The sequence below is a fragment of the Ranitomeya imitator genome, unplaced genomic scaffold (genome assembly GCF_032444005.1).
Source record: "Ranitomeya imitator isolate aRanImi1 unplaced genomic scaffold, aRanImi1.pri SCAFFOLD_644, whole genome shotgun sequence".
NCBI lineage: Eukaryota > Metazoa > Chordata > Amphibia > Anura > Dendrobatidae > Ranitomeya > Ranitomeya imitator.
The window spans coordinates 37,993-62,090 of NW_027193355.1; the positions used below are offsets into that span (position 1 = coordinate 37,993).

The 24,098-nt window shown below is 43.8% G+C and overlaps 1 protein-coding gene across 2 annotated transcripts; it reads right to left on the minus strand.

The window, feature by feature from the left end:
* Nucleotides 1-2,115: 2,115 nt before the first annotated feature.
* LOC138653111 (oocyte zinc finger protein XlCOF6-like) lies at nucleotides 2,116-23,804 on the minus strand. 2 transcript variants are annotated; one of them, XM_069743199.1, is made up of 7 exons: nucleotides 23,477-23,804; nucleotides 22,204-22,295; nucleotides 21,898-22,077; nucleotides 21,691-21,814; nucleotides 21,510-21,607; nucleotides 21,221-21,311; nucleotides 2,116-3,601 (listed from the first exon to the last, which is right to left on the minus strand). In XM_069743199.1, the coding sequence occupies exons 2-7, from the start codon at nucleotides 22,279-22,281 to the stop codon at nucleotides 2,169-2,171; spliced, it is 2,004 nt and encodes a 667-aa protein (XP_069599300.1). In that variant the 5' UTR covers nucleotides 22,282-22,295; nucleotides 23,477-23,804; the 3' UTR covers nucleotides 2,116-2,168. The 2 variants fall into 2 exon arrangements, with proteins under 2 accessions (XP_069599300.1, XP_069599299.1); XM_069743198.1 differs by having other exon boundaries at nucleotides 2,116-3,604.
* Between the last annotated feature and the right edge of the window lie 294 nt (nucleotides 23,805-24,098).

Sequence of the window (24,098 nt, forward strand, 5' to 3'; positions counted from 1 at the left end):
TTCCTGAGGCCAATCAGGGAGAGAGGAACTCCCAGACACATGTGTGTGATGTATTAAGTATTGTATATCTGTCTTGAGACTCTTGACTATGAGCACTATGCACTTTATTCTGTATTTACCTATATGCAATATTGAACTGTGCCTCAAGCAGATGATATTAAATTCTTTATCTTGAATGTAATACACGTGGTATTTATACCCAGGATACTGTCATCATACATGTTCCGTCCAATGTATGTTTCTTTCCATCCTGTTTTTCAGTTTGCTCTTATCTCCTTAAAACATTTTAAAATTTGTATTTTCAATGAAGACATTATTGATTCTTTACGCTGTGTCGGGGGACTTTTGTTGCTAGTTTACATATTTTGTGGTTGATCACGGTCCTCCGCACTTTTCAGGCTATTAGGTTCAGTGTAATGCATGTAATGCACGGAGGTTGATCGCTAATGTTTTGGGGAAGTGTGAGTGACAAAGACACAGGACACTTTGTAAAAGTTGAAGAAAAGATGAATGCAACACTTTATCTGCAAATACTGGAGGCAAATTTTCACTCATCAGCCCCGAAGCTGCGCATGGGACGTACTTGGACGTTCCAACATGACAACGATCAAAAACACAAGGCCAAGTCGACCTGTCATTGGCAACAGCAGAACAAAGTTAAGGTTCTGGAGTGACCATCTCAGTTTCCTGACCTCAATATCATTGCGCCACTCTAGGGAGATCTCAAGAGCACAGTTCATGCTAGACAGCCAAGGAATTTACAGGAACTGTAGCCAAGCTGTTTGCCAAGAATGGGCAGCTTTATCATCTGAGAAAATAAATTACCTCATCCACAACTAGAACAAAAGACTTCAAGCTGTCACTGATGTTAGAGGGGGCAATACACGGTATAAAGAAATGGGGTATGTGAACTTTTGATCAGGGTCATTTGTATGTTTTGGGTTGTCATTATGATTTAAAACGAGAAAACACAGTAGTTTGACAATAAATGGCTTCACCCAACCACTAACCACGAGTGGAGAAAAAGTTTGGTGTTCTCATTCATATTCTGTGAAAAAAGGCCAAGAAAACAAAAATTCTGCAGGGGTATGTAAACTTTTGAGCACAACTGTATATATTTTGAAACCTTTTATCATAATTTCTTCTTAAATTATTTAGAATGTTAAACTGCCCGAGATGAACTCTGACATATGTGGTCTTTTTTGGTGCCACATTTTTTCAAATTCACCAGTGTATGCATATTTGACTGCGTTCTGTCATTTTTCATACATTTTTTTTGTCTTGAGGAGGAAGCATGGTACTTCAAAACGTGTAGACAATAAAAAAAGCATATTATTCTAGTGTGGACCTAGATTTGCTGTTATCTACCAACAGCATAGATTTTCGTCTTTTCTTTACTTTTCACATACCACTGGTTCGGGAGACCAACTGCTCGGCAGCCGGTACTGAAGTCATAACTACAAATGGTAGCAGGGAGCTTTGGAAAGCACTCATAGTACTAGAATACTGACACTGCAGCTAAGACTGAAGATCCTAGCTTCTGGTATTCCCTGGCCAGATCCAGGACCATCTGGGTCAGATTCGCCACCTGATCACAAAGTGTACAAACTCGATCCATTGGTGGGGGAAAAACAGTATAGGCCAGACATAATGTGACGCTAGTCACCATTCAAGGACAGGCTGTGAAGCAGAGGAGTCAAACGTTCTGGGGTCAGATACCAAGAGAACATGTAGAAAAACTAAAGTGAAAAGACAAAGGCGAAGTCAAGTTATGATCTGAGGTCAGAATATCAAGAAGAGAGCGGATCAGAGCAAAGGGGCTAGGCAGATGGATGGTCAAAATAAGTTCCAAGGTCAGACAGTAAAGGATCAACCGAGCACAGAAATACAAGCCAAACCACTGACCAGATGCTACTTCTGTCAGAGGTCTTAAACTGACTGCTTAGCTAAGTAATTATGTAGTCATCTGGAAAAGCGGACACCTGAAAGAAGCTTAGCACCTATTAGAATGGCTAAGCTGTCCAGCAAAACACCGACAGTTCAGCATACCCGTGCACCAGATTGGACAACTGAACTATCCATGACACACTAAGCGGAGGAATCATGACACTCTGATGTTTATTACGCTGTTTATTAAGAGTTGATTTTTGAGTAAAACATTTCCCACATTAAAAAGGCTTCTCCCCTGTGTGACTGCTCTGGTGGCTAAGAAGAGATGATTTCTTCACAAAACATTTTCCACATTCTGAACAGGAAAAAGGCTTCTTCCCTGTGTGGGTTTTCTGGTGTTTAACAAGATATGATTTATGGCTAAAACATTTCCCACATTCTGAACATGAAAAAGACTTCTCCTCTGTGTGGATTCTCTGGTGTCTAACAAGATATGATTTATGGCTAAAACATTTCCCACATTCTGAACATGAAAAAGGCTTCTCCCCTGTATGAATTTTCTGGTGCGTAACAAAATTTGATTTCCGGGCAAAATACCTTCCACATTCTGAACAAAAAAAAGGCTTCTCCCCTGTGTGGATTCTCTGGTGCTTAACAAAATTTGATTTATTGTAAAAACATTTCCCACATTCTGAACAAGAAAAGGGCTTCTCCCCAGTGTGAGTTCTTTGGTGGATAATAAGATTCCATTTATTTTTAGTACATTTCCCACATTCTGAACATGAAAAAGCCCTTTCCCCTGTGTGAATTTTCTGGTGTGTAACAAAATTTGATTTCTGTGCAAAATACCTCCCACATTCTGAACAAAAAAAAGGCTTCTCCCCTGTGTGGATTCTCTGGTGTTTAACAAGATCTGATTTCTGGATAAAACATTTCCCACATTCTGAACACGAAAAAGGCTTTTCCCCTGTGTGAGTTCTTTGATGAATAACAAGATCTGATTTCTGGATAAAACGTTTTCCACATTCTGAACATGAAAAAGGTTCTTCCTCTGTGTGTGTTCTCTGGTGCTTAACCAAAACTGATTTCTTCTTAAAGCATTTCCCACATTCAGAACAAGAAAATGGATTCTCCCCTGTGTGAGTTCTTTGATGAATAACAAGACCCGATTTGTGGTTAAAACGTTTCCCACATTCTGAACAGGGAAAAGGCTTCTCCCCTGTATGAGTTCTCTGGTGACTGACAAGATGAGATTTCCATAAAAAACATTTCCCACATTCTGAACATGAAAATGGCTTCTCCCCTGTGTGAGTTTTCTGGTGACTAACAAGATCTGATTTCTGGTTAAAATATTTATCACACTTGAAACAAGAAAATCTATTCTCTTCTGTGTGAATTGTTTGATGTTTAAGAAAAGACTTTCTGATGGGAAAACTATTTCTACATTCTGAACGTGAAAACGGCTTCTTTGCTTGAGGAGCAATTCGTTTTTTAATGCTTATTTTGTAACTTTGATTTTCCTTAGTAGTCGATAATGAATCAGAAGACAGTACCAGATTTAAAGGATCAAATGACAGATCTTTGCTGTGAAGGGATGATGGTATATCTGGAGTACTGGCATTCACTTCAATTGTATCCTGTGGGATCTCAAGATCATCTGATTTAAAAATTGAAGATGTTAGAGGTCCCTCTGGTCCGGTTGTACAATCATCTGCTAAGAATAAAACCAATTATTATTTTTGAATAAAATGTCCATGAATTGTATAGTTACATAGTAACATAGTAACATAGTTAGTAAGGCCGAAAAAAGACATTTGTCCATCCAGTTCAGCCTATATTCCATCATAATAAATACCCAGATCTACGTCCTTCTACAGAACCTAATAATTGTATGATACAATATTGTTCTGCTCCAGGAAGACATCCAGGCCTCTCTTGAACCCCTCGACTGAGTTCGCCATCACCACCTCCTCAGGCAAGCAATTCCAGATTCTCACTGCCCTAACAGTAAAGAATCCTCTTCTGTGTTGGTGGAAAAACCTTCTCTCCTCCAGACGCAAAGAATGCCCCCTTGTGCCCGTCACCTTCCTTGGTATAAACAGATCCTCAGCGAGATATTTGTATTGTCCCCTTATATACTTATACATGGTTATTAGATCGCCCCTCAGTCGTCTTTTTTCTAGACTAAATAATCCTAATTTCGCTAATCTATCTGGGTATTGTAGTTCTCCCATCCCCTTTATTAATTTTGTTGCCCTCCTTTGTACTCTCTCTAGTTCCATTATATCCTTCCTGAGCACCGGTGCCCAAAACTGGACACAGTACTCCATGTGCGGTCTAACTAGGGATTTGTACAGAGGCAGTATAATGCTCTCATCATGTGTATCCAGACCTCTTTTAATGCACCCCATGATCCTGTTTGCCTTGGCAGCTGCTGCCTGGCACTGGCTGCTCCAGGTAAGTTTATCATTAACTAGTTGAGCATTTCTACTTAACCCCTTAATGACCCCGGCTTTTTTCAGTTTTGCGTTTTCGTTTTTCCCTCCCCTTCTTCCTAGAGCCATGACTTTTTTATTTTTCTGTCAATATGGCCATGTAAGGGCTTATTTTTTGCGCGATGAGTTGTACTTTTGAACGACACCATTGGTTTTATCATGTTGTCTACAAGAAAACGGGAAAAAAATTTCAAGTGTGGTGAAATTGCAAAAAAAAGTGCAATCCCACACTTGTTTTTTGATTAGCTTTTTACTAGGTTCACTAAATGCTAAAACTGACCTGCCATTATGATTATCCAGGTCATTATGAGTTCGTAGACACCAAACATGTCTAGGTTATTTTTTATCTAAGAGGTAAAAAAAAATAAAAAAATTGCGCAATTTTCCGTTATTTGTAGCGTCTCCATTTTTCGTGATCTGGGGTCGGGTGGGGCTTATTTTTTGCGTGCCGAGCTGACGTTTTTAATCATACTATTTTGGTGCAGATACCTTCTTTTGATCGCCCGTTATTGCATTTTAATGAAATGTCGCGGCCACCAAGAAAAGTAATTCTGGCGTTTTGACTTTTTTTTTCTCTACACCGTATAGCGATCAGGTTAATCATATTTTTGATTGATGGATATGGCGATTCTGATCACGGCAATACCAAATATGTGTAGGTTTGATTTTTTTATTTTTTTTTTTTATTTTGAATGGGGCAAAATGGGGGTAAATTAAACTTAATTTTTTTTATTTTTTTCATATTTTTTAAAACATATTTTTTTTACTTTTGCCATGCTTCAATAGCCTCTATGAGAGGCTAGAAGCTGGCATAGCCTGATCGGCTCTACTGCGATGCTCAGATCGCTCCTATGTAGCTAAATTACAGCATTGCTATGAACGCCGACCACAGAGTGGCGCTCACAGCAATCTGGCAACAACAACCATTGAGGTCTTCAAGAGACCTCTGGTTGTCATGCCGACGCATCGCTGACCCCTGATCATGTGACGGGGTTAGCGATGCGCGCATTTCCGGCCCGATGGGCGGAAGCGCTAGTTAGACGCTGCTGTCGGAGTTTGACAGCGGCATTTAACTAGTTAATAGCGGCGGGTGGATGGCAATTCAAAACAAAACAGCTGACATGTCCCGGCTTTGATGTGGGCTCACAGCCGAAGCCCGCATCAAAGCGGAGGTTCTGTCCTCGGACGTACTATTCCGTCTGAGGACAGAAAGGGGTTAAACGGTCTGTAAACATGGTATGTTATGTAAAAAAATTGAATTATTCAACAATACAATGACAGTTCACAGTCTAATAGAAAACCTCATAGGGTGAACCAGTAGAGCGTAGCACCCAAATCATGTTATGTAGTCGAAAATAATACTAATAAAAATTTCTACTCATCTCATAAACAAGTCCTCAATAAGGTCCATCATTGGTTAGTGGAAGAACAGGTTTCCACATTATTAGTGGCTCAAAGGCTCTTGAAAACCAACATGGCTTCCATAAACCAATCCAGCAATATCCGCTCTCCCAAAGTCAAATACCCCCCTCACTTCTAAGCCTTGAAGTACACAAACCACATTTGGCATCCATGTATTTGGCATTACCATAGTGAGAAGAACCCATTTAATTTATGGTTTGTGTTTCCTTAAGCACAATCTGGGCACTATGTGTTGGGTAATAAAATGGCAAATGTGCAAGTTTCACTTTTCAACATCCACTGCGTGCTAATTTTAAGAAAGTGGCTGTGGAGTCAAAGTAGTCCCTACCCCTACAGACTAATTTCCGGAGGGTTATAGTTTCCAAAATGGAGTCACTTTATGGGGATTTTCTACCATTTTGTCATATTAAGTCTTCTGCATATGGTGTGATCCATTTTCTCTGGGATCTGCTTCTACGACATTGGCTTATGTCACCAGGAGCCACCTTATTCATTCTGCAGGTTCCGCTGGAGATGGATGATATGTCAAAACCAGAAGCTCTGGACAGCGCAGGTTCTGTCCAGCCACTAAGATTAGGGTGGCTAGCTCCGACCAGCGATGTCACAGCAGGATCCTGATCGCTGCTGCGTGTCAAACACAACGAGATCGCTATCCAGGACGCTGCAACGTCACGGATCGCTATCGTTCTCGTTCAAAAGTTGCTCAGTGTGAAGGTACCTTAACCCCTTAGCGACCGCCGATACGCCTTTTAACGGCGGCCGCTAAGGGTACTTAAACCACAGCGCCGTTAATTAACGGTGCTGTGGAAAAAGTCCATAGCGCCCCCCAGAGGCCGATTTTCTCCGGGGTCTCGGCTGCCGAGGGTAGCCGAGACCCCAGAGAACATGATTCGGGGGGTTTTTAACCCACCCCGCATTTGCGATCGCCGGTAATTAACCGTTTACCGGCGATCGCAAAAAAAAAAAAAAAAAGCGATCTCTTTTTAATTTCTCTGTCCTCCGATGTGATCGCACATCGGAGGACAGAGAAAAGGGGTCTCAGGTGGCCCCCCAATACTCACCTAGCTCCCCCGATGCTCCTCGTGTCTCCCGGTGGGCGCCGCCATCTTCAAAATGGCGGGCGCATGCGCAGTGCGCCCGCCACCGGGAGAATCTTTGGGGTCTCGGCTGCCGGGGGTAGCCGAGACCCCAAAGAGCATGATCGGGGTCGGTATTACCGACCCCTGTTTTGCGATCGCCGGTAATTAACTGTTTACTGGCGACCGCAAAAAAAAAAGTAAAGTGTAATTCTCTGTCCTCTGATGTGATCGCACATCAGAGGACAGAGAAATAGGGGGATTCGGGGACCCTAGCATACTCACCTAAGTCCCTGGATCCTCTTGCTGCTCCTCCTGGCCGCCGGCAGAAGAACATGGCGGACGCATGCCCAGTGCGCCCGCCATCTGTCTCCATCTGCCGGCCGGCAGGAGAACAGCAGTTGGGGCTAAAATTAGGGTTAGGGGTAGGGTTAGGGGTAGGGTTAGGGGTAGGGTTAGGGGTAGGGTTAGGGGTAGGGTTAGGGCTAAATTTAGGGTTAGGGTTGGGGCTAAATTTAGGGTTAGGATTGGGGCTAAACTTAGGGTTAGGCTCCTTTCACAGGGGTAGGGGTAGGGTTAGGGGTAGGGTTAGGGCTAGGGTTAGGGCTAAATTTAGGGTTAGGGTTGGGGCTAAATTTAGGGTTAGGGTTGGGGCTAAACTTAGGGTTAGGCTTCTTTCACATGGCATTAGGGTTACGCTTGGGATTAGGGTTAGGTTTGGGATTAGGGTTAAGGTTAGGGTTGTGATTAGGGGTGTATTGGGATTAGGGTTAGGTTTGAGGTTAGGGTTGAGATTAGGATTAGGGGTGTGTTGGATTTAGGGTTTTGATTAGGGTTATGGTTAGGGTTGACATTAGGGTTGTTTTGGGGTAAGGGTTGTGATTATGGTTAGGGTTAGTGATTAGGATTATGGATCAGGTTGGGATTAGGGTTAGGGGTGTGTTGGGGTTAGGGTTGGAGCTAGAATTGGGGGGTTTCCACTGTTTAGGTACATCAGGGGGTCTCCAAACACGACAGCCAATTTTGCGCTCAAAAAGTCAAATGGTGCTCCCTCCCTTCTGAGCTCTGCCGTGCGCCCAAACAGTGGTTTACCCCCACATATGGCGCATCAGCGTACTCGGGATAAATTGGACAACAACTATTGCAGTCCAATTTCTCCTGTTACCCTTGTGAAAATAAAAACTTGGGGGCTACAATATCTTTTTTGTGGAAAAAAAAATATTTTTTATTTTCACGACTCTGCATTCTAAACTTCTGTGAAGCACTTAGGCATTCAAAGTTCTCACCACACATCTAGATAAGTTCCTTGGGGGGTCTAGTTTCCAAAATGGGGTTACTTGTGGGGGGTTACTACAGTTTAGGTACATCAGGGGCTCTGCAATCGCAACATAATGCCCACAGACCATTCTATCAAAGTCTGCATTCCAAAAAGGCGCTCCTTCCCTTCCGAGCTCTGCCGTGCGCCCAAACAGTGGTTTACCCCCACATATGGCGCATCAGCGTACTCGGGATAAATTGGACAACAACTATTGCAGTCCAATTTCTCCTGTTACCCTTGTGAAAATAAAAACTTGGGGGCTAAAAAATCTTTTTTGCGGAAAAAAATAATATTTTTTATTTTCACGGCTCTGCATTATAAACTTCTGTGAAGCACTTGGGCATTCAAGGTTCTCACCACACATCTAGATAAGTTCCATGGGGGGGTCTAGTTTCCAAAATGGGGTCACTTGTGGGGGATTTCTACTGTTTAGGCACATCAGGGGCTCTCCAAACGCGACATGGCGTCCGATCTCAATTCCAGCCAATTCTACATTGAAAAAGTAAAACGGCACTCTTTCTCTTCCAAGCTCTGCGGTGCGCCCAAACAGTGGTTTACCCCCACATATTGGGTATCAACGTACTCAGGAGAAATTGCACAACAACTTTAGTGGTCTAATTTCTCCTGTTACCCTTGTGAAAATAAAAATTTGTGGGCAAAAAGATCATTTTTGTAGAAAAAATGCAATTTTTTTTTTTTTTTAACGGCTCTACGTTATAAACTTCTGTGAAGCACATGGGGGTTCAAAGTGCTCGCCACACATCTAGATAAGTTCCTTAAGGGGTCTAGTTTCCAAAATGGTGTCACTTGTGGGGGGTTTCCACTATTTAGGCACATCAGGGGCTCTCCAAACGCGACATGGTGTCCAATCTCAATTCCAGCCAATTCAACATTGAAAAAGTAAAACGGCGCTCCTTCACTTCCAAGCTCTGCGGTGCGTCCAAACAGTGGTTTACCCTCACATATGGGGTATCGACGTATTCAGGAGAAATCGCACAACAACTTTTGTGGTCTAATTTCTCCTGTTACCCTTGTGAAAATAAGAATTTGTGGGCGAAAAGATCATTTATGTGTAAACAAAAGCGATTTTTTATTTTCACGGCTCTACGTTATAAACTTCTGTGAAGCACTTGGGGGTTCAAAGTGCTCACCACACATCTAGATAAGTTCCTTAAGGGGTCTAGTTTCCAAAATGGTGTCACTTGTGGGGAGTTTCCACTGTTTAGGCACATCAGGGGCTCTCCAAACGCGACATGGCGTCCGATCTCAATTCCAGCCAATTCTGCATTGAAAAAGTCAAACGGCGCTCCTTCACTTCTAAGTTCTGCGGTGCGCCCAAACAGTGGTTTACCCCCACATATGGGGTATTGGCGTATTCAGGAGAAATTGCATAACAAAATTTATGGTTACATTTCTGTTTTTACACTTGTGAAAATAAAAAAAATGGTTCTGAATTAAGATGTTTGCAAAAAAAAGTTAAATGTTCATTTTTTCCTTCCACATTGTTTCAGTTCCTGTGAAGCACGTAAAGGGTTAATAAACTTCTTGAATGTGGTTTTGAGGACCTTGAGGGGTGCAGTTTTTAGAATGGTGTCACACTTCATTATTTTCTATCATATAGACCCCTCAAAATGACTTCAAATGTGATGTGGTCCCTAAAAAAAAATGGTGTTGTAAAAATGAGAAATTGCTGGTCAACTTTTAACCCTTATAACTCCCTAACAAAAAAAAATTTTGTTTCCAAAATTGTGCTGATGTAAAGTAGACATGTGGGAAATGTTATTTATTAACTATTTTTCGTGACATATCTCTCTGATTTAAGGGCATAAAAATACAAAGTTTGAAAATTGCAAAATTTTAAAAATTTTCGCCATATTTCCGTTTTTTTCATAAATAATCGCAAGTAATATCGAAGAAATGTTACCACTAACATGAAGTACAATATGTCACGAAAAAACAATCTCAGAATCAGCGGGATCCGTTGAAGCGTTCCAGAGTTATAACCTCAAAAAGTGACAGTGGTCAGAATTGCAAAAATTGGCCTGGTCATTAAGTACCAAATTGGCTCTGTCACTAAGGGGTTAAAGCTTATGTAAACCTAAGGCCAGACTATCAATCTCATCTATATCAAGGTCTCACTCCCATTGTACTCTCAAACCTAGGCTCATTGTGTGGTTGGGGATAGTAGACTAAAGGTACCTTCACACTCAGCGACGCTGCAGCGATACCGACAACGATGTCGATCGCTGCAGCGTCGCTGTGTGGTCGCTGGAGAGCTGTCACACAGACAGCTCTCCAGCGACCAACGATCCCGAAGTCCCCTGGTAACCAGGGTAAACATCGGGTTACTAAGCGCAGGGCCACGCTTAGTAACCCGATGTTTACCCTGGTTACCAGCGTAAACGTAAAAAAACCAAACACTACATACTTACCTTCTGCTGTCTGTCCCAGGCGCTGTGCTTTCCTGCACTGACTGTGAGCACAGCGGCTGGAAAGCAGAGCGGTGACGTCACCGCTGTGCTTTCCGGCTGGCTGGCGCTCACAGCCACTGCAGAGAAGCACAGCGCCGGGGACAGACAGCAGAAGGTAAGTATGTAGTGTTTGGTTTTTTTACATTTACGCTGGTAACCAGGGTAAACATCGGGTTACTAAGCGCGGCCCTGCGCTTAGTAACCTGATGTTTACCCTGGTTACCAGTGAAGACATCGCTGAATCGGCGTCACACACGCCGATTCAACGATGTCTGCAGGAAGTCTAGCAACGAAATAAAGTTCTGGACTTTCTGCAGCGACCAACGACATCACAGCAGGATCGTGATCACTGCTGCGTGTCAAACTGAACGATATCGCTAGCCAGGACGCTGCAACGTCACGGATCGCTAGCGATATCGTTCAGTGTGAAGGTACCTTAAGGGGAGCCGTCACCACGGGAGGTCTCACATACAGTCCCAGCTAATGGAATATGCCTTGTTCTGTGAGCTAAAGGAAAATGTTTAAGGGGGTGGGAGAAGTACCGTCACATTAAGCGACGCTGCAGCGATATACAATCGAAGTATAAAAAGGACAGCGCCACACCAGGAAGTGACAGACAGTAACCTTCTTTATTCTGCCTCCTGCGGCAACGTTTCGGTCCGTGGACCTTTTTCAAGCACAGTACAATCCCAATTCAACCACCATTTTATTCCATTAGAAACACCCACATGGTTAACCCACAACCAATGGGAGTGCCCTGACATCATAGAAAAAACAACAATATTACAAACATTATACAAAAACAATAAAAACAGTATACAATGCGAAACAACCCGTAATCAACCTCCCCATACACAGGAAAATCCCCCTTCATCGCTCTCCATATCATTAAACTCTCCATAGATCATATATAAACACTCCCGGCTACATAGATGTAAACATACCACCCCATCCAATAGAAGACATGCATCGGTGGTTGCCATGGCTCCATAGGTGTGCCGAGGGTAAGCTCTGCTCAATCAGAAAACAGCGCCGACCACATGTGACCGCACCGTACCTGACATGCAGCGCCCATCCCCGCACAGACTCACGGGCCCCACCACCATTGCGTATGTCCTAACGGCAGATCCGCCCACCAACATCCCACTCCAGGGCTTCTGTGTGCATCAACGGAGTCCACTTATGAGCGCTATATTCCCAACGCCCAGTACTGCGCAGGTCCGGGTAACCTCCCCCACTGCGCATGACCGTACATGGCAGCCGCACAGCATAGTCTCCAATAGGCACTTCAGTGCGCATGTCCGCGGCGTAACCGCTATAGTCCAGCTGTATATAAAAAAAATAAAAGAAAAAAAAAATCCTCTCCATGTCTCTTCAGGATATAGCAGTACACATATCATAGCGTGTCCATGTAAGGTCCATAATCCATGTGCAATTGCAGAGGAGTAACGCCACCAGGACCATATGTAAATGCCGACCATAAATGTCAAATGGATAGAGTAGGTATGTTGCCGGATATACTAATAAACAAGGTACTCAAAGACATCCTCTTAATCCTTGGACCCTGTAATGATAGATTAGAAAAGAGAGACCTGTTCCGATCGCATAATGTGCATAGTCCTCACATATACAGCGCTATGGGTCACCATATGGATAGCGAAGCCTATTACAATTGACCATAGGTATAGTGCATACAAAATATTTAATTATACTCCTATTCCAACAAAAAACACTAACTCACCCCAAAGGGTCATAGAGAGTTTACATTTGAACAGGAGACAATTAGTACCAGGGATTCCCAGGCCATCTCCCGTACTGGTACTAGCCCAGCTTCAAGTTGTTCAGCATTTGCAATCTGCCGAGGTCAGGCACATTCAGCCTAGAGCGGCCATTTGCACAATAGCATACCTCTTATCATAGAGAGGTGTGGGCATACTCGCTATCACATATAGTATGGGGAGATGGAGAAATGCAGTTATGGGAAATATTGAATCACATATCGCATACAATAATAAAAAAAGTGGTTAAAAACAATACACCAATGAGGAACCACAATTAACCCAAAAGGATGATAGAGAAAAATACTCTGCTGGTACTCAATATTCATGCCCCTCGGAGATAACGTATCGAGTTCAAATATCCATTTTAACTCTTTCTTTTCCAAGAGAGAAACCCGATCCCCACCACGTCTGAGCACAGGAACATCATCTATAATTCTATATCTAAGCTGATTGACCGAGTGTCCCATATCATGGAAGTGCCTAGGTACCGGAAGTTCAACACGTCGAGTTCTTATAGTGCTTTTATGTTTGCTGATCCTAGCCCTGACCTCCATTGTGGTCTCCCCTACATAGTAGAGGCCACATGGACAGCTCAGAACATAGACCGCAAAACTACTTCTACAGGTATAGCGTTTCCGTATCTCATACTTCCTACCCGTATGGGGGTGATAAAAAGAAGCCCCCTTCACCATGTTATTACAACACGCACAATTCAGACATGGAAAATTACCCAGGCTCGGACGACCAAACGTGGTCTGTAACTCCCTTTTCGAGCTGCCAATATCTGACACCACCAACTCATCCTTTAGGTTTCTATTTCTCCTATAGGAGAGCAACGGAGGCAATTTGAACTCCTGAATGTTGGTATGACCACGACCCAATAGTGGCCAGTGTCTTCTTATAACACCTGAAATTTGGTTACTAAGACCATTGTACGCCGTAACGAACGGAATCCTCTTATCCGTTAGAGCTCTCACCCTGGGATCAAGGAGTTCAACACGTTCTTTAGATAAAGCTCTAGCCTTAAACCTAGCCAAATCAGACCCAGGATACCCTCTTGCAAGGAATTTGAGGCACATCTCATCCAGTCTTTTATCCACTAGAGTATCATTTGAAACAATTCTTCTCACCCGAAGTAACTGGCTCCACGGCAGGGACTCCACCATACGGCGTGGATGTTCACTGGAGAAGTGCAATAAATTATTCCTGTCCGTATGTTTAACAAATAAATCGGTATGTAGGAGACCATCAGACTTATAGACACAAGTGTCCAGAAATTGCATCTTGGACTGTGAACAGTCCATAGTGAAGCCCAACCCAGGGTATATACCATTCAAATAGCAATGGAACTGTTCAAGTTCATTTCGATCACCATCCCATATCAGGAAAATATCGTCGATGTAGCGCTGCCAGCCCCTAACACGGCCCCAGAGCGGCGAGCTGTACACACGTTCGCCCTCCAGGACAGCCATATAGATATTAGCATACGTAGGGGCCACATTGGTCCCCATGGCTGTCCCGCGGCGCTGCAAATAGAACTCATCCCCAAAGAGAAAAAAATTCCTCCCAAGGATGCACTCCAGCAGCGCCAGGGCAAAAAGACCCTCCGCACCGACTAACGGCACGGAGGTGCTCCGTCTGCGTCTCAGAGCTTCCAGCAAGCAAGAAAAACCAATATAGCAAGCTGGACAGAAAATATAGCAAACAAAAGTAACACAAGCGAAACTTAGCTTATGCAGGGCAGACAGGCCACAAGAACGATCCAGGAGAGAGCAAGACCAATACTGGAACATAGACTGGAGGCCAGGAACAAAAAACTAGGTGGAGTTAAATAGAGCAGCACCTAACGACTTAACCTCGTCACCTGAGGAAGGAAACTCAGAAGCCGCAGCCCCACTCACATCCACCAGAGGAAGCTCATAGACAGAACCAGCCGAAGTACCACTCATGACCACAGGAGGGAGCTTGACCACAGAATTCACAACAGAAGGGGGCTTCTTTTTATCGCCCCCATACGGGTAGGAAGTATGAGATACAGAAACGCTATACCTGTAGAAGTAGTTTTGCGGTCTATGTTCTGAGCTGTCCATGTGGCCTCTACTATGTAGGGGAGACCACAATGGAGGTCAGGGCTAGGATCAGCAAACATAAAAGCACTATAAGAACTCGACGTGTTGAACTTCCGGTACCTAGGCACTTCCATGATATGGGACACTCAGTCAATCAGCTTAGATATAGAATTATAGATGATGTTCCTGTGCTCAGACGTGGTGGGGATCGGGTTTCTCTCTTGAAAAAGAAAGAGTTAAAATGGATATTTGAACTCGATACGTTATCTCCGAGGGGCATGAATATTGAGTACCAGCAGAGTATTTTTCTCTAGCATCCTTTGGGTTAATTGTGGTTCTTCATTGGTGTATTGTTTTTAACCACTGTTTTTATTATTGTATGCGATATGTGATTCAATATTTCCCATAACTGCATTTCTCCATCTCCCCATACTATATGTGATAGCGGGTATGCCCACACCTCTCTATGATAAGAGGTATGCTATTGTGAATATGTGCAAATGGCCACTTTAGGCTGAATGTGCCTGCCCTCGGCAGGTTGCAAGTGCTAAGCAACTTGAGGCTGGGCTAGTACCAGTACGGGAGATGGCCTGGGAATCCCTGGTACTAATTGTCCCCTGTTCAAATGTAAACTCTCTATGACCCTTTGGGGTGAGTTAGTGTTTTTTGTTGGAATAGGAGTATAATTAAATATTTTGTATGCACTATACCTATGGTCAATTGTAATAGGCTTCGCTATCCATATGGTGACCCATAGCGCTGTATATGTGAGGACTATGCACATTATGCGATCGGAACAGGTCTCTCTTTTCTAATCTATCATTACAGGGTCCAAGGATTAAGAGGATGTCTTTGAGTACCTTGTTTATTAGTATATCCGGCAACATACCTACTCTATCCATTTGACATTTATGGTCGGCATTTACATATGGTCCTGGTGGCGTTACTCCTCTGCAATTGCACATGGATTATGGACCTTACATGGACGCGCTATGATATGTGCACTACTATATCCTGAAGAGACATGGAGAGGATTTTTTTTTTTTTTTTTATATACAGCTGGACTATAGCGGTTACGCCACGGACATGCGCACTGAAGTGCCTATTGGAGACTATGCTGTGCGGCTGCCATGTACGGTCATGCGCAGTGGGGGAGGTTACCCGGACCTGCGCAGTACTGGGCGTTGGGAATATAGCGCTCATAAGTGGACTCCGTTGATGCACACAGAAGCCCTGGAGTGGGATGTTGGTGGGCGGATCTGCCGTTAGGACATACGCAATGGTGGTGGGGCCCGTGAGTCTGTGCGGGGATGGGCGCTGCATGTCAGGTACGGTGCGGTCACATGTGGTCGGCGCTGTTTTCTGATTGAGCAGAGCTTACCCTCGGCACACCTATGGAGCCATGGCAACCACCGATGCATGTCTTCTATTGGATGGGGTGGTATGTTTACATCTACAGTTAGGGCCAGAAATATTTGGACAGTGACACAATTTTCGCCAGTTGGGCTCTGCATGCCACCACATTGGATTTGAAATGAAACCTCTACAACAGAATTCAAGTGCAGATTGTAACGTTTAATTTGAAGGGTTGAACAAAAATATCTGATAGAAAATGTAGGAATTGTACACATTTCTTTACAAACACTCCACATTTTAGGAGGTCAAAAGTAATTGGACAAATAAACATAACCCAAACAAAATATTTTTATTTTCAATATTTTGTTGCAAATCCTTTGGAGGCAATCACTGCCTTAAGTCTGGAACCCATGGACATCACCAAACGCTGGGTTTCCTCCTTCTTAATGCTTTGCCAGGCCTTTACAGCCGCAGCCTTCAGGTCTTGCTTGTTTGTGGGTCTTTCCGTCTTAAGTCTGAATTTGAGCAAGTGAAATGCATGCTCAATTGGGTTTAGATCTGGAGATTGACTTGGCCATTGCAGAATGTTCCACTTTTTGGCACTCATGAACTCCTGGGTAGCTTTGGCTGTATGCTTGGGGTCATTGTCCATCTGTACTATGAAGCGCCGTCCAATCAACTTTGCAGCATTTGGCTGAATCTGGGCTGAAAGTATATCCCGGTACACTTCAGAATTCATCCGGCTACTCTTGTCTGCTCTTATGTCATCAATAAACACAAGTGACCCAGTGCCATTGAAAGCCATGCATGGCCATGCCATCACGTTGCCTCCACCATGTTTTACAGAGGATGTGGTGTGCCTTGGATCATGTGCCGTTCCCTTCTTCTCCAAACTTTTTTTTTCCCATCATTCTGGTACAGGTTGATCTTTGTCTCATCTGTCCATAGAATACTTTTCCAGAACCGAGCTGGCTTCTTGAGGTGTTTTTCTGCAAATTTAACTCTGGCCTGTCTATTTTTGGTATTGATGAATGGTTTGCATCTAGATGTGAACCCTTTGTATTTACTGTCATGGAGTCTTCTCTTTACTGTTGACTTAGAGACAGATACACCTACTTCACTGAGAGTGTTCTGGACTTCAGTTGATGTTGTGAACGGGTTCTTCTTCACCAAATTAAGTATGCGGCGATCATCCACCACTGTTGTCATCCGTGGACGCCCAGGCCTTTTTGAGTTCCCAAGCTCACCAGTCAATTCCTTTTTTCTCAGAATGTACCCAACTGTTGATTTTGCTACTCCAAGCATGTCTGCTATCTCTCTGATGGATTTTTTCTTTTTTTTCAGCCTCAGGATGTTCTGCTTCACCTCAATTGAGAGTTCCTTTGACCGCATGTTGTCTGCTCACAGCAACAGCTTCCAAATGCAAAACCACACACCTGGAATCCACCCCTGACCTTTTAACTACTTCATTGATTACAGGTTAACGAGGGAGACGCCTTCAGAGTTAATTGCAGCCCTTAGAGTCCATTGTCCAATTACTTTTGGTCCCTTGAAAAAGAGGACGCTATGCATTACAGAGCTATGATTCCTAAACCCTTTCTCCGATTTGGATGTGGAAACTATCATATTGCAGCTGGGAGTGTGCACTTTCAGCCCATATTATATATATAATTGTATTTCTGAACATGTTTTTGTAAACAGCTAAAATAACAAAACTTGTGTCACTGTCCAAATATTTCTGGCCCTAACTGTATGTAGCCGGGAGTGTTTATATGTGATCTATGGAGAGTTTAAAGGGAACCTGTCACCTGAATTTGGCAGGACTGGTTTTGGGTCATATGGGCGGAGTTTTCGGGTGTTTGATTCACCCTTTCCTTACCTGCTGGCTGCATGCTGGCTGCAATATTGGATTGAAGTTCATTCTCTGTCCTCCATAGTACACGCCTGCGCAAAGCAATCTTGCCTTGCGCAGGCGTGTACTACGGAGGACAGAGAATGAACTTCAATCCAATATTGCAGCCAGCATGCAGCCAGCAGTTAAGGAAAGGGTGAATCAAACACCCGAAAACTCCGCCCATATGACCCAAAACCAGTCCCGCCAAATTCAGGTGACAGAGTCCCTTTAATGATATGGAGAGCGATCAAGGGGGATTTTCCTGTGTATGGGGAGGTTGGTTACGGGTTGTTTCGCATTGTATACTGTTTTTATTGTTTTGTATAATGTTTGTAATATTGTTGTTTTTTCTATGATGTCAGGGCACTCCCATTGGTTGTGGGTTAACCATGTGGGTGTGTCTAATGGTATAAAATGGTGGTTGAATTGGGATTGTACTGTGCTTGAAAAAGGTCCACGGACCGAAACATTGCCGCAGGAGGCAGAATAAAGAAGGTTACTGTCTGTCACTTCCTGGTGTGGCGCTGTCCTTTTTATACTTCGATTGTGGACTCTCTTGCTGGGACGGAAACCCTGGTGTGGACGAGCGCCCTGATGTCCATGGAGACGGTGTCAGTATTGGGTGCGGTCTAACACATTTGTTGGATAGCTGCAGCGATATAGACAACGATGCCGATCGCTGCAGCGCCGCTGTTTAGGTCGCTAGGAGACGTCAAACACCGGCAACAGCTGAACGATGCAGGAGCAATCCAGTGACGTACTTATCGTTCTCGCTGGTTGTTAGCTCCATGAGAAAACATTGCAGGCATCGTTGCTTTTGCTGTCAAACATGACGAATCACGCCGACCTGACGACCAAATAAAGTTCCGGACTTCTAGCAACGACCAGCGATGTCACAGCGGGATCCTGATCGCTGCTGCGTGTCAAACACCACGAGATCGCCATCCAGGACGCTGCAACGTCACGGATCGATGTCGTTCTCGTTGGAAAGTTGCTCAGTGTGAAGGTACCTTTAGGGCTGAATCAAGCAGTCGTTGGAGAGATTTCGATGGAAGAGGATCCAAGCTGGGATGGATGGATGATCTAGGAGTTTTGGAGATTGTTGGCTGGAGGGGTATCCATGAGTTACAGTTGGGATATCCATCATCTGGAGGAATATAGGCTGTGACTGCACACTATACCAGCTGGAGATACAAAATATGTGGGCCAACCAAAAGTTGGGACCCAGTGGGCATCGCCTGGTATGGAGCCAGTGGAACGACCGATCTCAGATTAGGAACTTGTGGACTGAGGACATTGTATTTGGGCCATCTACCTGGATTTGTTGTACAACCATGGATGTATGGAATAAAAAAATAGTTGCATCTTTAACCTGCCTAGGTGATTTTTATAACCCATAACTTCAGATCTTCACAGTGGAGGGGTCTTAAAGTTAGATCTCGGACATTTGGAAGAGCAAATGGAGACTTTTTTTAAAAGACTACCAGGGGTATACAGACTCACATAAGTGAGCCAGGACAATCCCACCACAATTAATCTGTAAAAAGAAAAAAAAAACCTATAAAAAATATATGTTATATTCCCATCAACAACATGTGTATGAAGGGAGATCTCCAACACTAAACCAGAGTTGTACTCATTTAAGGTGGACCATTGGGGCTACTATGAGTCCTGACCAAAAGAGTAAAGAAAGTATTAGTGCTCCCATGTCAGGAGAGATTCTGCAATAATCTGAATTCCTTAGGATTGAAAACATAATGGAATTTATGACGTGGAGTGAATCCATGAAACCAGAGCTCGAGCCATGCCAACACATCTCCTGCAGACGTCAATAAATGTATATTACAGCCATCAGCCATGCACAGTTAGAGATAAATCATGCGTGAGGCAATGACTCATGTAACAAGTAGGGGTAACTGTGTGTGCTCCCCAGGTTGTGCATGCAGACGGATGAAGTCCATAGGTGTGCATGGGAGTCACGGATTTCTGATCCAGGTTTTCCATGTGGCTGAAGGCCACAGGTTTGTGTGTGTTAAAAGCCCTGCAGTAAGAGGTATGCATGTGTCAGGTGTACAGTCTGGTGTGTGCTGGTGTGCAGAGCAGAGGCCTGCAGAGCGCTGGCTAAGTGCATGGAGGCACAGGCCAGCGGAGCCAGCACCCAGGGCAGCTGAAAGGCTGGCACCCGTAGCATATACAGTGATGCAAGTCGTCCATGGTACTGGTTCGGATGTGGACAGTCCTGTGCCTAGAGATTGATGTCCTGTGCCCGAAAAAGGACTAGCATGTTTTATGATTGCAAATGGGTGAATATGGTGCCCGGCTGCTATATGGAGGATATCCTGGTCTGTGTATAGCTGTGTGAGTAAAGAGACTGTAAGAGACTGTGATACAGTGATGCAGGACAACCACGGGAACTGGTCATTGAAGGCTGGCGTCTGTAGTGTCTGCAACATATGAGGCTGTGTATATGGAGACTACAATATGGCGTGCGGTCGCCCAGGGAAACTGGATAAGGGAAGTCTGGCCTGTTTAGGGACTGTAAATCTAAAGCCATATGATATGTTTTGCTACACTGAAGTTATAAGCATTTGTGTGAATTGGAGTTTAATGCTGTGGGGAAACACATTATAGAGACTTTTGTGATGGAACTTTGTGGGTCACTGCCTCTTCAATACAAACGATGGTACTACAATCTTACACATGGCACAGGTGTAATGTTTTTTGTTTAGTTTATCACAATCCTCCTTGAAGCTTGTCAGTTTTAAAAGAAAATTAAAAGTCAGGATAAAGGGAATCTTTGCTGTTATTGTACAGAAATTCACACTTGGCCCTCACTGCACATTTAATGTTGTCGATCATAAAAGCGAAGTTTCTAGGAAGCCAACAGCATCATTACCCTCCGCTTTCTCTTAGGCTGCCGTCACACTAGCAGTATTTGGTCAGTATTTTACATCAGTATTTGTAAGCCAAAACCAGGAGTGGAACAAATAGAGGAAAAGTATAATAGAAACATATGCACCACTTCTGCATTTATCACCCACTCCTGGTTTTGGCTTACAAATACTGATGTAAAATACTGACCAAATACTGCTAGTGTGACGGCAGCCTTAGAGGCCCAACATATTTTTCTTCAAATGATTTTTTTAACTTGTCAGCACATTCTATGTAAGCTGTAATTTGGCTTTGTAGTTTACAGATCTGGGCAGGTAACGTTAAGGGTCTCCTAATCCCAGAGAGTAGGTGGATCCTTCAGGTTGTAAGTTCTATAGTAAAGGGCTTTCAATACCCAAATTAATTTGAACACTTTTGGATGGAGAAGAATGTTGTGGTCTAGAGGCAAAATGGTGATCACACAATTGTGATACCGCCGGACTACACCGATAAAGCAGTTACAGCCGGTGAATGAGAAGAATCTGTAACTTCTCTGTATTTAGTGGTTACTACTCACCTGGGTAGTCGTCTGTAGGAATCGCCTCTTTACACCGCTCATCACCCCTCACATATGTCTCTGTATCATTAATATGGGTCAGATCTTCACCCTGAAACAAATATTGTAAAAGTCACAGACAGATGGAGAAGTCACATCTATGATCAGCTCTAATGCTGCCATCTCCACCGTTCTCATTACACAAGTATAAACCATATAATACTGGTGGATAAAACAAGACTGAGCACAAGACCTTCATAGCCATCTACACATCATAGGGAGTATCTCCTGACACCTTCTCTCCATCTACCTGATGATCCTGAGGAACATTGGGATCTTCTTGTTTACAGTCCTGTGGAAGAAGAGGACGGGGACATCTCTCTGGTGTTATCCTCTTAATGGATATATCTGGAGGAAACACATACAGGGACTGAATTCATTCTTCACATAGAAATAATTATAGGTCGTGTGTATTTAGTCCTGTCTATTACCTGGCGATGTGAGGGGCTGAGGAACCTCTGTCATAACGTCCTTGTATACATCTTTATGTCCTTCTAAATACTCACATTCCTCCATGGAGAAATAGACAGCGACATCCTGACACCTTATAGGAATCTGACACATACAATGATACCGTCATCCCCCTGATCCCTTCATATGGTTACTATATAATGTCCCAGCTTTCCCAGCAGGGTAACCTCTCCAGTCAGCAGCTCAATCATCTTGTAGGTGAGTTCTAGGATCTTCTGGTCATTGATGTCCTCATGTATCAGGGGGTGAGGTGGAGGCCCCATCATTGGGCTCAGGGGTCTTCCCCATCCCTCAGACACAGGGTCCTGACAGCGGTCACTAGAGGTCTTCTTCACTACTGTGTAATCCTGGTTATGGAGAGACACATTAATAAATCTCACTACAGACATTTCCAGAGTCCTCACCTCTCCAGTTCTGTCCATCTGTTATTCCCATAGATAATCATGTAATGTGACGATATCAGAATCTCTCACCTCTCCAGTAAGCCGGAAGAGGATCTCTAGGGTGAGGTGTAATATCCTCTCCGCCATCTTGTCTCTGTCCATATTCATTGTATTTTAGGGACCTGATTGAGAAGAAGATGAACCGATGTGAGATCATAAAGAGATAAAGAGTTCTGTGTAATAATACAATTACTGGAAATAATAAGGGAAACATATGAGGAGATTTATTATTTTACAGTATTTTGTTCTCTTCTTTACATCTACTAATGAAACCTATATATTTTAGGTCACAGACAACAATCAGTTTCTTCATCGAGTCGGCAGCTGAATACGTTTCTCATAGACTCATCTTCCATAACGCTAATTATCATCTCATTTACCGACACTGGAACCGGCATTAGAAATACTGCAGGAGACATTCATTACACGTGACATGAGAAATAACTACTTCATGATGAGGACGACATCTTCATCTTCTACTACGGCTCCAGAAACATATTTGGCCAGAGTCCGTCACTGACTCCATCACCACCGGCTGTCTATATGAATATGTATACTGTGTGAGGAGGATGTTGGTACTGGGGAATGTTATACTGTGTGGAGGCCAAGAAATGGGCACTGTGCTATGAGAGCGAGGCCGGCGTCACACTAAACAAATGGAAAATCAGTCCGAGTCTCCCTGCCGAGAGTCGCACAAGTGTTCTCCTATGGTCATCCGTGTGTAATGCGATGATGCGATTTTCTCCCACCCATGTATCCGTATGACATGCGTATGGCTTTACATTTCTCACTGATTTTCTTAATTGAATGAATTTGCACAATGGGTTGAAATTAGGAAAATGTAATTTGTCACAAGCTACACAGATGTTCCGTGTAGTGTCCGAGTTTTTCTCGCACCCATAGACTTGCATTGGCGAGTCTCGGACAATATACGAGTACAATCGCAGCATGCTGAGAATTTACACGCACGCATAATACAGGTTTCCTTAGTTTTTCATAGTTGGGTCATTTGTATCTATCAGCGGAAAAGGAACAAAACCATTGTGAATCTTATAAGGCGGCAACACAAAAACTCCCCAAATCTAACATTATTATATCATCCCCACAATGTGAGAGTCTTCAGGGTGAATCCTCTCTCACCATCGGATTACAGCGGATACTATGGAGCTAAAGTGACTAAACAGACTTTCTGTCACCTCCATAAAGCGGCACTTTTCTGTGTTTGTCAGAACTGTCCGAGGATTATTAGAGGTGAGAGTCTCCCCCAATTAGAAGGGACACCTGTGGATATTGGGGTCTTTACCTGCTAGTTTCTCCCAAAGGGTTAAACGCCGTCTGTAACTTCAGGGTCTTTCTATGAAGCTTCTTCTCTGAACTTTCTTCCTCTGTTTTCTGCCGTATTTCTATTACTCTCCGGAATCAGGAATGTATTAAGTCCTAGAGAAACTGTGGAGAAAGAATCATTTCTAATTCTGTGTTTCCAGGATTCTTCTTGTGGGAATTGGCTGCGATATCCCCGGTGCAATATATTACTAGTATTAATGCGCCAGTAATGGGGAATCACCACATCCCTCCACCTGCAGAGCCGCACTCCACATACACGGCTGTTCTGTGCGCACAGGACCTGTGATGAGGTCACAGGAGGGGAGGAGTCAGGGGTCACATGATCAGGGGCCTCACTGTATGCAGGACTCTGCTGTGCTGGTTGTCATGGTGCTGGATGAGGGGAAGTTTATGTGTGGGGTCAGGGGGGTTTACAGTGTGGATGTAGCAGAGCTGTGTGTGTACGAGGTGTACGGAGCAGAGCCGTGTGTATGGGGTGTACAGATCGGAGCCGCATGTGTACCAGGTGCATGTAGAGGAACCGTGTGTGTATGGGGTGTACAGAGCGGGGCCACGTGTGTACGAGGTGTACAGAGCAGAGC